Raw genomic sequence first — 20,478 nt, forward strand, 5'->3', positions numbered from 1 at the left:
AATGGTTGTCCATCAGTAACATCTGTGCTTATGGTTAAGAGGATGTGCATCATAAATACATTTTTAGTCTGGATTAGTTTTCAGAAATTAAAAAAAAAACCCTGTTCACAGCCTGATAAAGAAAATCTTTGATCTATCTGGATCCATCAGTATTATTTTTGTTAGATGGAAAAAATATAAAAATTAAAATCATCTTAAGCTTGGATCAGTACCTATGCAAAGAATAAAATAACTACCTTCAAATAAAAATTGAAATGTGAAATTTCAACTTTATTTTTTTGACATTACCCCACCTACAAATACATCTTCCTTTACAGACACAAGAGCTACATCTCAATATTTTTAAGTCAATTTTATCAACACTAATAAATTGACAGTTGATGTGTATCCTCTATTGTATTCCTTAACGGACCAACAACTGTTCAAACTTGATGTCTGTTTTTCAAGTTTGGAAAATTAAACCCTATTAAAATTTTTATGGTCCTTCCCTTAGCACAAAGCCTTTCCTTTTCTCATACAGCACAATGACTACTGCCACAGCTTGACTCATCACCATTCATCCTTCATCTAGTAAGCATTCCTAACTGAGGCAGTAAATAAGTAGGTGTTCTGCTCACAGCTTTTAAAAGGTCATGCTGAAGAGACATTGAATGAACTTTCTGTCTGAAGACACATCATCTCATAAAAGCAAGTACCCACTTAAAAAGTCTCCCAAATCAGAAAGACAAATTTTGCCAGCAAGGCTGAATGTCTTCTTGAAACACAGTTGTGGAAATACCTTTGGGGTTTTTTTGCAACATAGACCCATTTTTTTTTCATGGTACTGCATTCACATATGCTGTTTCAAATACTTATCAATACTCGCCACTAAGATGTAAATTCTACAAACTGTGACATTACTGCAATTAGCATTGCCATATCAATTTCCTTTAACAATAAGGAAAATGCAAAAGCTCTTTTCATTATTATTTTAGTCATTTCTAATACGACAGATATTTGATGGTCAGTATTTGCTTTTAATCTTCATGAACGTATTAGCATACTCATAACGAATATAAAGCTCTTATTTATAGCACAAAAGTTCCACCCACATAATTCAGATCACTCTCTCTGGTTTCACTTTAATGTGAAAATCCTCCTGTTCTCATCTTATTTCATATAGGCACTCTCCCTCCCAAATAAGCTTTCTATGTCATATTATAAATAACCGGCACCTTAGTCTGTCTTCCAGGCAACGACCTTGCCCATGTATTTGTATATACAATGTTGAGCACCCCTATACAGCTAAACACCAACGGCAGCAAAGTAATTCTGCATAACAAGCTGCTTTCACAACATCTGCAACCAGTTATTGTCCATTTCCATTAGTGAACATAAAATTGCTACCCTGTACACTCAGCTACAAGCACAATAACTAGATCATTGTAATCTTTTCCAAATGTTTTTCATAATTGTTCTAGCATACTGATCTGTCAATAACATTTATAAGCCTCCCATTTATCACCCTTCCTCCTCTACAAATTCAACAAGATGTAAAAACAAAAATACTTGAAAATTACATGAGAGCAAATGTGTTTAAAATAGCTGTGCCTTTCTGAAGCGATAAATCATATTTAAAGCACACACATACTCACAACAAGTACATGTCTCAGCAAAGCAATGGGCCTTTTATAATCATCTACTACTGCTCTCTTCTTCTAAGGCTCGTCCTGACCACAGCTGGTTTCTGCCACGCTTACACACCATGTAGCGCACATATTCCCTAACGTTCCTTGAACGTTCTCATCTAACACAGTCTCCATTCATCTGTGTTCTTAAATACTGTTATGAACTTGCCAAGAAAGACTCCAGTCCAGTCCAATACTTAGTAATTTACCTCAATTTTTAGCAGGGCTACATAAAGTTTAAATAATACTAAGGTAAATCTAGATTAACTCAAACAATATAAGGCAGGTTGCTTCAAATTTTAGCAATTCGGCTGAAATTAGCAACTGGTTCAAGATGCTGCTGCCTTTTTCTAGACCTCATGAAAGCAGAAATGAGAGAGAAAAACACCCCTCCAGCTCATTTTGCCCTATTTTTTATTACCCTGCAAGGGTCATATGCCTGCCTTGGTTTTGTATTTGTGGCTTTCACTGACTTCAAGGTCACCTTTCCAAGGCAACAGATGTCACATTGGCATGAAGGAAGCCTAAAGAAATACGCTAACTTATCATGGTCACTTTTGAACACCACACATACATTTAAAATCAGGAAAAGTTTATACAACCAAAACTTACTCGACATTCCCTGCAGCTCTTGGTTAATACTCGTTGACCCTCTGCTAGCACTTTGCCTCCATAGATACACTTTGCTGTAATTTGAGAGGAGAAGGCATGAGGTTAAAAATAAATAAATTAAACCAGTATTTAAAGTAGTAAACAAATGCAAGGTATAACACAAAAGTAAAGCCAGTATGCACATACAATGAAAAAATATGGATACGTTAAAAACGTGATGCATTTTGCTTTCATCAGAAGTCAGTATTATGTATAATTACAAACAAATTAGCTAACAATGAATTCATTTTAAGTGCAAGTAGCACCCTTACCCAAATTAAAGAGGAGGAATAAGAGCGTAAGACAATATGTAGTGGACCAAATTAATTAGTATTCATTAGAAAATATTTTCATTACTGACATTCTGTAGATTAGCTACAGCGTTTGTGTTACTAGAGGTCTTCATGATTCACTTCAAGAACTGGAGACATTTATTAGTGTACTGTTCATCAAGAGAGTAATATAAGCACAGATTTCAATTAAACCTTGATTTTTTGTGGGCACAAAGGTGAACCCTTCAAACTTGCTGGAGCACTGCAAAAATTGATTAGATGAAGCAAATGACTACCGAATCAACAAACTGTAAAAATCTATTTTAGAAAAATATTCTCATAACACACGTGAAATAAGCAGATTTCCCAGGAAACTGAAAGCTCCTACTAAAAAATTCCTGTCTGAAGTTTTGATCCTTCCGCTAAAGATAACCTAGCCTGTTGGTTCAGCTTTGGAACTGAACACATGAGCACTCCCTCATTCATTTTAAGGCAGAGACAACTAGCTTAGCTTCGGACTACTGCCACCATGAAGAAGGTAACCTCCAGCAAGGCCACAGTAGCATACAGCTCAGTCAAGCATTACCACAGCTGTCACCGGCCTCTGGGAACTAGCTGTCTAAATTTCAAATCCAGAGGAGGATAGTAAATCCATTAATTAAAGAGAAAAGTTGGACTGTTATGATCTCACATAAATCAAGTATCCATCATAAAGGCACTCTACATTACTAACAAAAATCAATGCTAAATCACTGCTAAAATAACTTTTTGTTGTGGTGTTTCAGGTCTCTCTGCACTTGACCAATAACAGTCTGACCTACGACACTGAAAGTGGAGTTAAAAGGTACACATCCTATGTTGCAATTTGAACAAAGCCTTAAAAGTTTCCTGAGTAAAGGCACATGCAGTAAAAGTGTTGAAAGTATTTGGTTCTTTAAAAAAAAAAAAAAGTCGCAGAGTGTCCAGTAACTGTTTTACCTCAATTTCTCTCCTGAATACCAAGGTAAGGGAACCAAGCACTTACAGGTGCATGTGTGTACCCTTACGGGTGATACCAACAGGAGTATTCCACAGCAGCAACTGTCATAGCCAGATTTTAAACATAAAGGACTGCTAGATCAATCTTCATAAACTTTCAGACATAAATTTGCTTCTGAAGACTTTTTGTTTAAACTTACACTCTTGAAAATGCTCTTTAAAAAAAAAAAAAAAGAGTGCAAGATTTTCTGAACAACTCAGTTTCCATCATCAACAATGTATTAAATAAACAGGCTTCTTTCTTTTGGTATCCTAGTTTTCTTCATTTTTCTAAAGCTGCCCTAGTTTTCATGCCCAAGTTCTTGTGATCTCGCTTATGAAGAAAACTTCAGATCAGGAAGCTTTGTTTAAATTAGGAATCCCAGTAACTATTTTTGGGAGAAGATGAATTAGAGAAATTTCCTTTTCCTTTCAGTCTGTTCTCCTGACATGACTGCTTTTAACAAGAGAATGGACACACCAGAAAGCAAGTTAATGCACCACTCGGAAAAATGATGATATTTTAAACAAAATTATAGTCTCTTGTCAAATATTAGTTGGAAGGCTAACACAAGATGGCAGGGATCAAAACAGAACCGCCTCATTTTTAAAACCCTTAACATATCAGACATTAGAGCTACTTTGTTCGTTAACCCTCAGCTAAGACAGGAAACTGTTCAATAAACCAGCCATTCAATAATCCATAGAGACAGCAAATTACAACTGATGATTCTATCAGAGCTAAATAGGAAAAGCATGGAGAAATTAACACCTGCAGTGCGGCTCTTTGGAAAGCCTCAGCAATTACCACTATCTACCCAAAAGTGACTGACTGTGGCCCTAGCACATCATTCTGTCAAGGAGCTGGCATTTACAATCAATTTCAATCAACTTCCATACATCTCTTCCCATTGACTGACATGCTGAGTTCTCGTCAGAATAACGAGTCAAGTTTGTGCCAATCACTGACAAAAGGCAAGTTTGATTGTTCATCTTTCCATTACAAGTAACAGGAACACAGTTTACTCATAAGGATTTACGTTGAATCTACAATTTTGTGCCTTGCAATTCCTTTGTGCCAAATTTTGACCATTGTGCATACATGCATGGCAGCTAAGGCATGTCAAGAGAAGCATCCAGTTTCATGAAGGAACCTTCTAGAATTTCAATGTTACAAATAAAAACATTTTGAGACAAAAAAAATACAGGCCAGCATAACCACTTTACCACCACCCAAGTAGTCTATTCCTAAACATCTTTTAGTAAGCAGGATAGTCATGCCAACATATAGCTGAGAGGAAAGAGGTGACATGAGTAAACATGAGCGAGTGCAAGATCACAGGTAAAGGACGTTTGTGCGTGGGACTAATGAATTCAGTGACTGAAGAAAGGTGACAGAATGCTAAAAAGCGTTATTACTTTCCTAATAAATCTTAAAATAATTCAACATCCCTGTCTTATGAATTATTGAAAAACTCATAGATGAAGTTTACTATTCTCCAAGAATAGAATGGCAGAAACAAAAAAAAAAAAAAAACCCACACACAAACACTCCCCACCCCCACCAAAAAAAAGATAATTTGTGCTTCTTAGGGTAAGACTGGCACCAGTATTCAGCTAAAATTTCCATATATAAATTGTCTTTGTCCCTTGTGCTACCATTAAGGCAACAAATATTGAATATTCTTTCCAGGAATGTTACTAATAGCTTTCATTTCCAGAAGGAGGAACTGAAAGCTGACAATAACATTGGTCACAAAATTTACTTATTTTACTTTCTTCTCATAAATTTATTTCGCAATTAATTACACCAAACTATCACTCCACACAATGATACTAACTCAAGGTCTGAAATTCTGTCCTGTTTCTTTTAAAGAACAATCTTCCAACTGAACATAAAAGATAGGGGAAAAGATAACAGCTCAGTTTATTACTCATTGCTACAGAAAGTTCAGATCGTAGGCTTGATGCTTCTCAACATCAACAGGAGATACAAGCTGAAGCCAAGTAAGGCTTCCCAGTCCCAAACAAGCAGATAATTTTTTTTTACATTGACAATAGGTAAAAAGAGAATCTCTAGAAGTTTGCAGTGCTTTTTCATTTCTCAGCAATTATTTATTTTCTTCTTAAATCAAGTTGGCCACAGCGACTCACGTTACCTGAATTACCAAGACCTATGAAAGTCATTATAAAACGCACCTGCTTTCAGGACAACTTTAACTCTGCTTAAATAGAGAGCAAAACAAAAAGGTCCGTGCGATATACTTACCCTTGCATATTTTGCAGCACTGGTTTTCCACATGCACTGGGAGAGCATCAGGGGGACAATCGAGAGGGGGACAGGACATCCTCCGGCACTCCACAACTCCACTCTAAGCAAAGGTTTTTAAGACAAAATTCAACTATGACTGTTGTAAATAGTGAGTCTTTTATACAAAACACAGAAGACGGAAAACTACTTAAATAAAAATAGCACTGTAGATTACAGAACCTTCCTTCAGTAACAAGTTTAATCCTATCTAACTACAAACTTGAATCAAAACACATCTGAAGGTGAATAACTCCATTTTGATACATATTACTGGTTTTACCCCACTTCCCCTGGGCAAAGCACGTTAAAGTGGAAAACCTAAGCCCATCTTTACAAGAACATAAGCATCACTTTCTGTACACCGTGCCAATCATCTCTGAGATTTTTAACAATCAGTTTTCTATTTTCTCGAGCAAACAAAGGCTCTCTTCAGATATTTATCAAATAATTTCAATGAGACAAGATTTACATACTAATTCTCTTCTGTTCCTCGATTTTTCAGAGTGATAAACACTGAAAACAGAATCGGCATGTTGTTACCATGCAAGATGCAACTAAGCATCTATGAATACTATTAAGATAATGCTTCCTTTGTGAAAAAACTACTGCACTGAAAACAATTCCAAACCAAACACAGACAATGCCACACTTTCACCCCAAAACTATAAAGTCCTCACAGATATAATTAGAACAAATAAGACAGCATTGTCAAGGCAAAGCAGATTTTATTTATGAAGCTTGCACATAAGCAATGTCAAGTTTTTATTTATTTTACCACTTCCCTCCCTATTGTTCATCCTGCCACTAGATGCATGCTAAAAATGTAATAATTGTCAGAGTCAACAGTATGTATTCAGGGACCATTTTCACATTTTAATTAGGTCCCACTCCTTAAACTCTTTAGAAATTCTTACTTTGCAAGTGCAATTCCTGCAGTGATCATCTTCAACCCATGAGTCTTTGTCTCTATAGATCAATCCATTTACTTGACAAGTCTTCTCACAATGACAGTCTTCCAATTGACTCAGTCTTGTTTCTGCATAATTTAACTACAAATGAAAGTAACTTGATGAGATTTCTGCAATTCAAACACATGATTTAAAAAAGCAAATATGAGAAAGCAGTATACTTATTTTTAGCTGAACCAAGTTTGACTACAACATTCAAAACACCGAACCAGGATGTTGCAGGTATAAACTAACCCTCCTCCTCGGACTTTGATGGAGCTATCCATGCCGACTGACAACAGTTTATGACTCGTGCAACCATCTCTTGTACTGTAACAAATCCCACTAAGATCCCCTCAGGAATGACCCGGCACTGGCAAAAGTACACAAACTACAATAGTATTTTAAAAGAAATTCTTAATTGCTCATCAATCTGATTACAAGTCAAAAAAGCATGAAGACTGGCAGACTGACTTTTCCTAATCATCCCCGTCTCATCATTTTTAAGCATCAGCCAGACTAATACTTTCTGACTTTTAGAAAGGTCTTAACCTTATAATACCAAGTGAGATTTCGAGGGAAAAGAAAGCATTTCAATTCCACCTAGTACAAAATATTCCCAGACTGTGAATAATGGAGAAGCCATGCTCCTGGAATAAACCCTCGGCTAGTGGCTAGCTTTTAACGCTCCTTGCTGTTCCCATTACCTCCTCAATTCCAATTACTAAAATGCATATCAGAAAGCTAAAACTGATGCATCTTTTCCAAGTATTACATCTGCATGCTAGCAATTGCTGCATTTACCGATGAGACGCTATGCAATAACAAGAGGGGACAACGCTCATTCACGTAAGCAGTAGAAAAGGAAAAGGTTTTTTGAACCACCCTCTCCTAAGCCATCACAGACCTACCCTTCGTACAAGGTACCATCTCATCCTCCAGAGAGGAGCAATCCCCGTTTACGCACACTTTGTGCCTAGTGCCATCATCTCTAATCCCTAAGAGCACTCTAAATGACTTTCCCATCTACTAATACTGAAAATAAATACAGACTTAATATTTAGAAGTAAATATGTGCGTTCTTCAGCCCCCAGACTGCCATTGTTCTGAAAATTACCCTGGTGCCAGCCAGATGAGAGTTTCTCAAGGTCTTGATTTTTTTTTTTTTTTACATTCACATTTGTCTTATGCATATAAGCCATCACACTGAAGGCACTGTGAATAGCAAGGCTACCTCAATCTGGCCCAAAACAAGATGAATGCATACTCTGTTTTATTACAAATATGATGCTATTATCCTACATTATAAGTTCCTACATTGTAATAGTAGCAAATTTAAAAAGAAAAAAAAGAATTCACAGTGCTATAGTATATTTTACATAATGGCATATACCTGAATTTCATATATTTCCATCCTCTAAAATTCCATCCACTTTAAACCAAAGTATTCTAATATATCCTTTTTCATTCCTGCCAGTAAAAGAGCAACATATTTAGGGGGAAGAAAAAGAAAAGAAATACTAGGCAAAATTCTGTGTTTGGATTTTGTTGGGGTTTCTTTTTGTTTTGGTGTTGAGGGGTTTTTTTATTTCTTTTGTTTTTCCTCTGCAGTCTTCAAGAGACAAAGCACTGTATAAAAGCTCTTTATTTCTTACATTGTTATTTTGGGATAATAGGGGATTGATACTCATCTCCCCCAGACTCAGCATGATCTGGTGACTTCAAAACTGCCTTTCACATTTTAGAGGCAAAACTATCCTCTTAACTGAGCTGCTGATTTTCAGCAGCGACCCTTTTCAGGTCATTACATTTAGTTGTTATATTTACAGAATATAAAATATAATCAGTTTTGTTAAAAAGGTGTTTGATTTGTCTTACACTTTTTTTTTAAAATGAACATTCCTATATAAATGGGCTACAAAAATTATAGAAAGAAATACCCAGATTTGAAAGTGGTACTTGATACTGTCCTTTGTCTGTCCTAGAAATTACTCCCTAGAAAAAAAAGAAAACTCTAAGACAATAAATATTTTCAATTTATTAACTTTTTCTGTCATTTGCATTATCTTGGTAAGTTTTATTCACTGAAAAAACATTTATCTCCTCTTCTAAGAAATATCTTTAATCACAGCAGATCAATCAAGTAGATCACCAGAAAGCAGGCATACAACAACAAACCCTCCAATACACAGAGGTCATTGGCTGTATCACAGCCCACAGAATTTGTTCAGAAACAACTTTTAACTGTTACCTTCTATACTAGAGTGACTAGAAACATTGTTTGTTTCTAAACGTCAAGCCTTAATTGAACAATTTCTGTTGAACTCAATAAAACAACGAATTCCTTAAAATTACCTGAAATAGTCTTCCAAATGTTGCCAAAGGCACGCAACTAGATTTGTTGAATGTTTAAAACATCAGAAGAAAATTCTCAAGCTTCAAACATTTTTTAGGTTATGAATGGAAATAAATTAATGAGGGAGAAACCCACAACATATCAAACATTTTCCATATACCGATCAAATCCTAAGTTCTTAACATTCAGGAATATTTGTCTAGCTATTATTCACAAAACTTATTTAGCACTTCCCTTGCTTCTCCTCTGCCCATACAAATAACTGAGAGATGACAACCTTCTGTTAAAAATGTATTGTTTCTGGCAAAATTAATAACAAAAATACCTAAAAACACCAAAACTATCAAAATTTACACAAAAAAAATGTGTTACTTGTAAAAGTATTCATAGCCATATAAATCCATGATGTAATCAAACCAGATTAAGTAGCCCATCAATGAACTCAAGTGCTTGATTTCTCTTGGGTTTAATCAGATTCAAGCTTCAACCTTTCTGACCTCAACCAAGGAAAGATTCAGTAGAAAGTTTTGTGCTGGAAGACTTCATGTAACAAGCACATCTGAATACAAAGCACGCTCTAGTGTGGGCCCATAATTTACCAAAAAGAAATTATATTCCACTCAAAGAAACGCAGGAGATGCCCAGACTTATTTCAGTAGACTGTTAAAGTTGCATGAATTATTTTAGACAGTATATTTCAAGAAGAACCAACAGTATTGCAGCACGGCAGTTGGGAATGCTGAAATATAACAGGATCCTTTTCTTCTGCAGTAAATTAACATTTTAGCCAGATTTCTAACACACTGTCTATGGTGGCTCTCTATTTAAGGACACAAGATTAAATCAATTAAACATATACACCAGAAAGCTTCAGAATTCAAATGATGACAAAAATAAGATAGACTTTAAAAGCTAGCATTTATTCATCTTTCAAAGCTATGTCTTTACAAGACATAGGTAGGAAGAGGACATAATGGTGGGATAGCTTGTTACAGGGCGTGAACGAATGCTCCTGTACATAGCACTCCATGACCATCTGCCATAGGCAGTGCTGCTGGGCCCCTTATATAGCCCCCGTGTCCTATCCCGAGCCAGCACTAGACTCGTGGGACTCTGAGGTAAACCCCAAGCAAGAGGGTACTCTCTCCTCCTGTCTACGTACTGCATAATTTGTACTGCTACCAAAATTACTGGAGCCTAAAGCCGCTAGCTTGATGTTTTCTTCCCAGACAAGCCCTGGTCTGAATCTTCATAGTTTTACATTATATAAACTGCATGTACACATTCATTGCAAACGACATTCGCTGGTCTATTCAATGCTGTAATACAGTTGTAACCAAACAGCAATTGAGGGAGAAACTGAAATCCTAGATATAGCGCAGCCTCAAAGCAACAACTAGACACCAAACCATGGGGCCCACTTTTCCAAAACATCACGTCCATGCTCTGCATCGCTTGGTGTAGGGCCAGGTGCTGGGGTTCATTGCTCATGTACATTAGCAAGCCGTTCTCTGACGTCCTTCCCTGCCAAACAGGAGGTCGGCAGGCAGCTGCACGGCCCTTCTAAGCCGTGCTCTTTGCCTTGCCGTACATCATACCCATATGGTATACTCGCATCTACATTGGCACTGCTTGTGGCTATTGACCTCTAGGACTGAAAAGGCAGATATAAACCTTAATGCTTCCCTCAAATGCCTCCACTTTTAACTTTCATTTGTCTACCAAATTCATTTCCTTTCCTGCTGCATGCATTTTTCCTGGACAACAGTATTTCTCTAACTGCAACAAAATAGTACACTGCTATAACAGAAAAGGAACTCACAATGAAGAATTATCCCAGCACCACTTTATGTAAGCACCGAGTCCTTGCAGTACAAATACTGTGTTATTTGCTTCCCCTCGTAAAGTACTAGCAAGCAAAAATACAATTAACAGCAGAGAAAGCGAGTTAGTCAGTACAGTGCATAATTGGAACTTGCTCATACCACCAGCAGGGCTCAAAATAATTGCCTTCCTTTCACAGTACAAGCGGCAAACTGAACTAAAAGCTTCACATTTCGCATTTGGAGTCAGCCTGTCCAAAGCATGTCAGCTGAGTAAGTGGATTGTCAGTATAATGCGCACACCCTCTAACAACAAAGTTTCCACTTTCCTATTAGGAAGGAAAAGAACACTTAAAGGCAGCACAGTAACAAGTATAATTCTTTTATGCTAGTAGCACTACTATGCAAATCCTATTTTCAAAATTCCTGTTCAGTGACTACACTGAGATTAAAGGCATCTACAGGTTGGTTGTAGTTGCACTTAAATCTATAAGTAATTAGCACATAAGTGCTGTTTCAGATGAGACAATGAATTGCCTTTTGCCACAGATCCGATTGTTCAGCAACGTTAACCTCAAAAAAAGCTTCACAGATTGCCCTTTAACACACACCAGGGGTTCAGTCACCTCTAAATAAATAGCTTCCTACCCCGAAACTTCACCACAGCCTTAGCTGAAGGGCCTTGGCTAACACAGAGGTTGACTGTGCAGCGTGGGAGCAGGGCTGAAAGAAAATCTCCAAAATCCCAAACAAAAAAAACCACTATAGTTTCCCATTCATCCTACTCTGAGGAAAAAAAAAAAAAAAAAAAGAAAAAAATGCATACACCACACCACCTGGAGCTGGGCTAACTTTTACACTGTAAAAACCATTGATCAAAGGTGATGTCAAGAGCAGCACAGCCAGCAGCTTCACAGGCATTTCCATTTTGGGCCCTCATTTCAATTCCCAGGAAGCAGACTACACCAGTCCTGAAGACTTCACAGGACTTCCCACAGGCAAACGCGCACCCTCTGACAGCATCGTATGGTGAGGAAATTGTTGAGGGATTTCACTCCTTTGTTTCTGCATTTATCCCTCAGCATGAAGAGGGAAATCATGCTAAGGCTTCTTACAAAAATCAGACCCTGGGCATTTTGTCACTATCTTACAACTAATAAGGCAGACAATAGAAGCTGTATAAGGCTTAAGTGACATCTGTGAAGCTATATCCGTAAGTCTGCTGCAGACAGGGCTACTGGCAGAAGGAGGAAAAAAAAAAATATGAGTCTACCATGAAAATGCAGAATAATTGCAAAAGGAATAAATATTTTCATGTTGGTCTTAGCACAGAAGGGAACGGGCAATTGACAAAGAAGCTTAGGTACCTACTTTTGCAGTCATTTTTGCCAGGAGTTCTTGCAAATCCATGATTCCTTGCACCAGACTTAAGAAATCACTGCAGGTTGGGCATGCTCAATAAAGGAAGAGTAAAAAGAAACAGAAGAGAAGGAAAGACACAATAACCCATAAATAACCAACAGCATATCAGACTTGATTTATCTGAACATAAAATGCAATCTGTTTACACAGTATTTTTGCCTTCTGGAAGTCAGCACGTGCAAAAATGACAAGACTGAAAATATTATTTTTAAAACAAAGTAGTAATTGGTATAAAAAAATCTAAAATAGAGAAAATAAAGAAATTGCTACTTACTGCGATTCAGATTAGGACACTGCATTATATATCCATTAGGTATAAAGATGACTTTCACATCTTGAATAACACCCTTTGTAAAAGAAGAGAAAACTGGTAATACAGATTACAAGCATTCACTTAGACCTGTACAAGTTGTTTCACATGTCATTTCTTAAGTGGGTACAAAAAAAATTGACCAGCTCACTCTTCTCGTGAGGAAAATAAGTGAAGATGGACAAAATATAGTAACTCCTCCTACCTTCCTGTGTGTTTGGATATTAATTTTCATAAAACACAGAAATAATACTGCTTTGTCCTTTGCCATCGCCAAATATAAGCTGCTTAAATGTCTTAAAATGGGACGAGACTGGTAAAAAAGCAGTGGAAGCTGCTTTATCCATTATTCAAGCCTATGACACACTTTTCCAAAATACTCTTCAGTGATTTCGCCAAATAAGACTGTGAAATCAAACATTATGAAAAGAGAAGTATATAGTGCAAGGGGTAAGTGAGAGCCTACACTTCAGTTGTTTGGTTTAGTTTAGCCTACTAGCTTTGCATCTCAACAGGCAGTTCATGTAATTGTTAGATGTAATCAGTTCGAATTAAATCCTCTCTCTAACCCAGACAGATGGAAAGATCCCCTGTGCAGAACTGGCAGAAATCAGGACTCCAAGGTCAGAGCCAGCTAGCGCAGGTTGTATGAGGCCGGGAAACTGAACCGGGCAGGACAGGAGAGAGGAAGGACCAAAAGGTCCAGTACCAGCTGCAACTTCTGTCGTGCCTGACTTGCAAGGATATCCCTGACGGAAGCAGCAGACACAAAGGGTTGCCCCAGTATCCCTGCACACCTGGGTCCTGAAGAACCCTAGATCCTTCAAATAGCCTAGAAAATGCTGAAGCTTGTGTTTGCTCTTTTAAGGTCAGTACAAAGGTCTTGCTCCACCTTTGACTGTGTAACGTACTTACTCCACAAGATCCACTAGCTTCAATAATGTCACGGTTACTAAGAGAGAGGAACAAGGGAAAACAAGAGACTTCTGGGTGCTGCTATTTGCTGACTGTTAAACAGATGTTGTGACACGGCTCTATCTCCTCCCAGACACAGAAGAATTTCTTTATTTTGACAGGAAATTTATCATCGCAGCAGTTGTTATCTAATTAAATTACTGATTTGATATAATACTAGAATGGTTTGGGTTGGAAGGGACCTTAAAGATCATCTAGTTCCAACCCCCCTGCCACAGGCAGGGACACCCTCCACTAGACCAGGTTGCCCAAAGCCCCATCCAACCCGGTTATAAGACTACATTTTAATTTTCAGTTAAATTGCAATAGCGTGAATTTTGCAGACCAAGGACCTGGTCACTTGCTCAAAACGTTGAACTCCATCCGTAAATAGAACATAAGCCTCAGATAGCCCTTGAGGCCTGGAAAGTACAGTAAGTAACATTTAACATTTATGCTAAAACAGCAGAAGGCAAATCAGCAAGTATCATTTCCTGCTTACTGTTTCATGATCAAATATTAACTGAAAATATTAATAGACATAATCAGATCACACTGTCTTTCTTGCAGAAGTATATACATTTATTAACCTTTTCATCTAAGAGAATAATGAAACCATCATAATAATGAGAAGTAATACTGTCACTGGAAATGGAACATCCTGAAAGCCATTTTACATACTTTCTGCTGGCAGTCATCAGCGAGAATTAGGTGAGGCACAAAAATATATTTCAATGCTTAAGCCTCCCCAGCTCAACTAAGAGTAAATGAGATTACAAAGTTTCACCAGACCATATCACACAGCTAACAAGACATCATCCAGAGCAAAGCGATGTTTTCCTCAGCCTTTTTTTAAAAAAGTGCATACTGAACTTCAAATATGTTTGCTGCATCAGAGCCCCACCGCTCAATTGTCTTTTGGATAGATTTGCATTTAAATACAAGCTGAAGAGGAAACACAACTAATTTTTGTGTCTTGTGAACGCATGTTACCATGGAAAAACCTATGAACTTCAATTCACCAATATAGATGCCTTCTAACTCTATAAACCTCTGAAACAGAATTAATACAATCAAATATAGAAGTAAACATTCAAAGAGCAGAAATTTTGCTGATGTATTTTTTCAATAGAAAGACTTCATTATAGGCAAACACTTATTACAGTCATAATTATTGTAAGACATATGAACAAACTTGGACTATTCCTCCTTCAGCATTAAGTCTAGGTTGCTGGGAGCTTTCTAAGACCACAGCCAGAAGGAGAATTAAGCACACACAGCTCCCCAGGGGAAGCCCAGGGCCCTGGTTCACTTTGGCAAAGGGTGGAGTTCTTCAGTGTACGTTCTGTGAAAGGACATCAGGATTCGGCCTTGACAGGGAGATGCCACTGGTCAAAATCTTCCCTGTTTTTCTCTTCCCAAGCAGCCATCACCTTTATGTTATTATTAAAGCATTTGGCTAACTAAAACCAAAGCTTCAGTTAAGCGTAAGGACTCACTAGCTTGAAGAGCCTTCCTCTGCGCAGGCAGATTACCAGCTACAAGATTAAATTCAAGCCTGCAGCACTAAATATCAAGCCCATCCCATGAGGATGTAATACAAGAGCCCTGTTTATTGCACTTCTCACGTCTCTATTAAATAGAGAACTCCTCCCACATCCTGTACAAAGGCTCATATATTCCATGAGCTCTCCCCTTCTGCATTTTCATTTCCTCCATTGCTTTTCACCCTCTTTAAAACCTACTTCTCCCACAGAGATAATGCGTGCCACACAGCTGTGCAAGTTGCGTCGGCCAGCGCTGGTGAAAGGCTCTGCACGGAGGTACCAGCAGACGTGCCCGAGACCCTGCGCCTAGGCAATGCTACACCAACGCCACTAGATCTCCACTAGATCAGCACTGCGCTCCTCTACACAAGGCAGGCAGGCATGCCCCATGCCAAGCGCTTGAACAACTGCCCTTGGCACTGTATTTACCTCACCTTGGTCTGTACAACCGAGATGAAAACGAATACAGAGGCCCAAGTACACATGTGATGCTATGCAGTAAAAATACTAACACACTTCTCAAGCACCTACTATACAATCCCCAGACAGGGAGCAGGATCAATAGAGCCTGCTATAGCAGATATGAAAATTACAGTCTTTCAACATGAATCACCTAGTCAGCAATGCATTAATAAGCTCATTTCTACAGCAGCTCTTTGGAGGGAGCCTTAGGGGGAAGGGTTCTCCCCAGCAATAAAATGAATTTTGCAGATAATTCTGATCCTGACAGCAATCAGATACATCCTAGAGTGAGGGTTCCCTGGGTGTCTGGCATCACCCTCTTCCTCCTTTCAGTTCCATTTACTTTGGTTTCCTAATCTGATTATAACAGTATTCTTTAGCCCTAAAACAAATCTTGCTTTTGGGCCACACAAAGAAATCTGAAGAGTCAGCCTGTATTTTTCAAAGGAAGTAATTCATGAAATTCCCTTCAAAGCAAACAGACAAAGCTACCTTAAGTCTGCTCCGCATTTGCTCCTGCCACTGCTGTGCTAAAACCATTCCTTCTTATCTGAACTCCAAATGCTTAGTCATTAGCAGGTGAGTTACAACTAGTAAGAGACACTAGTTGTAAGTGGCAAGGCTTTGACTCCCTTGATTATGCCACAGAGCACTTCATTCCACAGATCGTCGAATAATCACTGTACATAAGGACATGGAACAAAAACATAAATAAGGAAAATGGCAGCAACTGGCCACAGTGACTTGTGGATATCATATCCCCTCCTTCCTTCCTCTTCGATATACTGAAGAATTATGATAGGCATGAGAATGGCCCAAAATGCGCTTTAATGCTATTCGTTTATGGAGAGACACAACAATTAACTAACTATCATGAAAGTAAGAAAATTTCTGGAATGGCGAAGATCATACTCAGTGCTTTTTGTTACATACATTATCATGGTTCCAACACATACAAAAATGCTAATTCTTTTTTAACGCTCTTATTTCCCTGCAGATCTCTGTTTACATTAAGGAAAATAGATCTATTTTTTAATATGCTAAAACAGTGAAACAAATTGCTCTGAAAAAGAACGGGAGGTCCTGCTGAGCATGTAAATATATGGAAAGAGATGTGTGCTCTTTATAAACTGGCAAAATCCCAAGTTTTTGCAATGAGTAACATTAAGAAAAAAAGTAAGATTTCTGAAACTCTCAAGCAGGATTAAAAAAATACAAGCAATTATATTTCTGCCCCAAAGAAAGTTAGTAAAATATTCAAGCATGCATCAAGCAAAGTAAGGCACTTGTCAGCTTTCATTATGATCAATAAAAACTGTCAGTTCATTAGCATATCATTAGCTACCCTGCTGTTTCCAAAGTGTTAACGCGTAGAAATATTAATTTACAAACATATAATATCCCAGAGTTCTGAGGCTCTGACTGCCTGCATAAAATAAAAATTTAAGATGGGCGAATCTAATATAACTTCCTTTTTTTTTTCCTATGTAGCTATAAACATATGTTTACCATCTGTGGAATTATGGGAAGCAGCTGAGGTAAAAAAACAACAGCTGTAGAATAAAATAATACTATCAATTTCACTTCACAGTGACAGCTCAGCTGCTGCAGGATGAAATGCACTTTAGGTTCAGAGCAACTCTCGGACCGTAATTTAAGTTAAAAATTAGCTTCTACCTCTGTTTCACAATTAAAATTGTTAGTTGCTATGCTTAAATAATTTTAGCATAAAATAATTTTCCTAGCTTGTTGAAATCTGGGGACTTCGAGGAGAGGTCCTCAGGAAAACAGCAACTTGGAAAATTGTCTTATGAACTGACAGCTTCAAAGGGAAACCGAGTGGGTGGTAAATCACCTTGGCAACAAATCCATGCCAATATAGAGGATAGGCAGATTGGTCTATCACTGACTATACACTCTTTCACTGATAAACACTTGCACCATGGCTTGTTATCCAAAACTTGAACTAATATCCGAAACTTTCCTGTAGCTTGCTTACAAAGCAAAAGAATTAATTTTAAGGCGGAGGGGGTGGTTTTCCTTTGTTGGTGGATTTTGTTTGTTGCTTGGTTCAGCAATTCAGCCTCAACCAGAAAATCATACAGCCTCACCAGGGGCCAAAAAAATTGATGAAAGAACACATGCAGGAGAGGGCTTTTGAAGTTGTAGGTCATTCCTGTGTTCTTTGCAATTTTGGAAATACATCGTCATTAATTGAATCTGAAATATATCACCATTACTTGACTCTTCTTTTTCATCTGTAAAGTTCCTCATGCCCATACTGGTCTACTCAGTGATGACATCTTGGGGAGCCTCACAAACGGAAAAAGACAGGCTTTCCAGCTAGAAGGTAGGAACAACCTGAGTCGTACCAGCTAGCCAGCCTTTCAGCCTGGGCTGTTCGGAAGCAATGGAAGCTCCGATGGACAAAAGAACACGAACAAAACCTGGTGGCCCACTACTCACTCTCTGTTGAGAAATACAGTGATACACTTAGTTGAGAAAAATAGAAAGGAAGGTACTCCAGGAACAGAAAAATCTACTGTTTTGCAGCAAGGCAAATGCAGTGCATACAATAGCTAGTATCTGCCAAAGCCAGAAGGATCGCAGACCTTCTCTGCTCTAGAAGTCAGTGCTGACAAGAGCAAACAACGAAGAGCCAGGGCAGGCAAACCCCAGAAGGGTGAGAGGATTCTGCATATGAAATCAAGGAGGAAATGGCCTAAGAGCACCACTGCCTGGCCAGGAAGTCACAGCAAAGCTGTCGTTTCAGGAAGGTTTAAAGATGAAAGCCAAGAATAGACTCTTAGGCTGCCTACACAGTCTCGTTCTGTCCCCAGGAGTAGCAAGGCAGGCCCACAGCAGGGAGGTAGGAAGGTAACGAAACCAAACAAAACCTTCAAATACTGGGCACTGCAGTCAGTGACTACGATACTCTTACCTTGCAGGAAGAGATCCTTTTCTCTAAGTGTTGGACCTAACTCAAATCCCAAGTCCACAGCTTCTACTAAAACTCATACAAATCAGATTTCAGGAGTCTAAGATGACTAATCAGAAATATCTTTTTGATTATTTATTAATTTCCTTCTTCATGTGCCATTTCATATCTGCTTACCTTGAAGAAACCATGTTTTCTGTTTCTCTGTCCAAGCCATAAATTGCTTTCAGGTGTCAAATTCGTTTCTGGGGGATCAACGATACGTTCATAAATCCTGTAGAGGGAATACATTGCCATTACTTGAATCCTCTTTTTCCTCTGAAAAATTCCTATTCAAAAATCAGTTAAAAAGAAAAAAAAATTCATTAAACGCAATATTTATCATTGATAGTTTCAAAGGTTTATTACAACTTTAAAAGAAAAAAAACAGGAAAAAAAATAACTATTAAAATCACTAAAATTAAAACTTCCCTTGTGCAACCGTGCAGCATTAGGCTGAACAAACACAATGCCAGAACCAACCACAGTAGGGAAAACAATAAAATGGGACCATTCTAGCCTAGAGGTCTACTTCAAACTCAACTACTCCTTCTGGAGAAAAAGTACAATCACAAACAAGATCCAACCAGAGAGACAACCCTTTGAGACTTTCAGATTGTTTAGAATTTTGAATAGACTTCACAAAGAAACTGTTCTACCTCTACTCCCATGGCCTTTTTGTCTCTACATTTGTGTTATTCATCCCCGCACTTGGCCTTTTCATTTTATTCACTTCTGCCCTGTTTGCTGCTGTTATTGAATTCACTTGGCCTGGGTGTTCACGTGTGCTGCCACTACGGCACATCCAGCTTGCCCAGGTCACTGGCACAGCTCTGGTTCAGAATGGGACCTCTTTCTACATGTTTGCTTCCCAGCACTACAGGGACATTTTCTTGGTTATTCTTTAAGGAAGTAGAAATAATAGCAATAAAAATAACAATGACAACAAGTAACATGAGGTCCATAAGCAAACTTTATGTACTGCATAAACTTGCACATGAATGCAGTAATCTACAAATCAAATTTCTAAAATTAATTCATGAAAAATTGCTGCAGCACAGCATTTTTAAATTCACAAAAATAAGTATCTGGAGTTTTAAAAAAGCTTTGCTTGGGTTTTGTATTTGTTTAGTTTTTAGGAAAGCTGTAATGAGTTTCCATAACACCTTTTTCAGAAGCTCAGACCACTACACCAATGATATCATTGTTTTAGAATATGAAAAATTCAAGACCAAAGTTACTGACCCTGGATTCTCATATTGCCATGTCACATCAGTGGGAGCCAGGAACTTACTGCTTCATAACAAAACCAGCATGCTTAATAAGGATTATTGAGAAGATGATGAAATATATTTCCATTACTATCCAGCTCACAGGGAGTATGTATTGCTGTGCAATCACACCAGTGTGACAGCCAATAGAAAAGACTCTGAATGTGTCCAGACCTGAGGCTTAAAGCAATGAGATTATCTGTATGTTTAAAAAGGGGTGAACTTATTTTTCTTCTTTCTTTAAAGCTATGGCTTTAAAACAAACATGAGAAGTAAACACCAAAGAAAAATACTAGTCAATCAACACAACTCATTGCACAGTTATCTTCCCATTTACACTCCAAGTGTTTCTAGCACAGGCTGACCAAGTAGAATGATTGATTTTCGTGTTGTAAGTTGCCACAGGAATTAGTTTATGTGGCAAGGTTTTGGTAGCAGGGGGGCTGCAGCCGGGGGCTTCTGTGAGAACCTGCTATGTCCGACAGAGCCAA

The 20,478-nt window shown here is 38.0% G+C and overlaps 1 protein-coding gene across 2 annotated transcripts in view; it reads right to left on the reverse strand.

The window, feature by feature from the left end:
• Window positions 1–20,478, reverse strand: part of NELL1 (neural EGFL like 1) — a 291,777-nt gene that overhangs the window by 212,456 nt on the left and 58,843 nt on the right. For both annotated transcript variants that reach the window (XM_075755361.1, XM_075755362.1), the window contains exons 5-10: window positions 18,855–18,951; window positions 12,741–12,813; window positions 12,416–12,498; window positions 6,833–6,967; window positions 5,877–5,979; window positions 2,280–2,353 (exon numbers count right to left, since the gene is read on the reverse strand). In XM_075755361.1, coding sequence (XP_075611476.1) covers window positions 2,280–2,353; window positions 5,877–5,979; window positions 6,833–6,967; window positions 12,416–12,498; window positions 12,741–12,813; window positions 18,855–18,951 — 565 coding nt within the window. The remainder of the gene's footprint in view (window positions 1–2,279; window positions 2,354–5,876; window positions 5,980–6,832; window positions 6,968–12,415; window positions 12,499–12,740; window positions 12,814–18,854; window positions 18,952–20,478) is intronic.

Source organism: Balearica regulorum, chromosome 5, assembly GCF_011004875.1.
Source record: "Balearica regulorum gibbericeps isolate bBalReg1 chromosome 5, bBalReg1.pri, whole genome shotgun sequence".
Lineage (NCBI taxonomy): Eukaryota > Metazoa > Chordata > Aves > Gruiformes > Gruidae > Balearica > Balearica regulorum.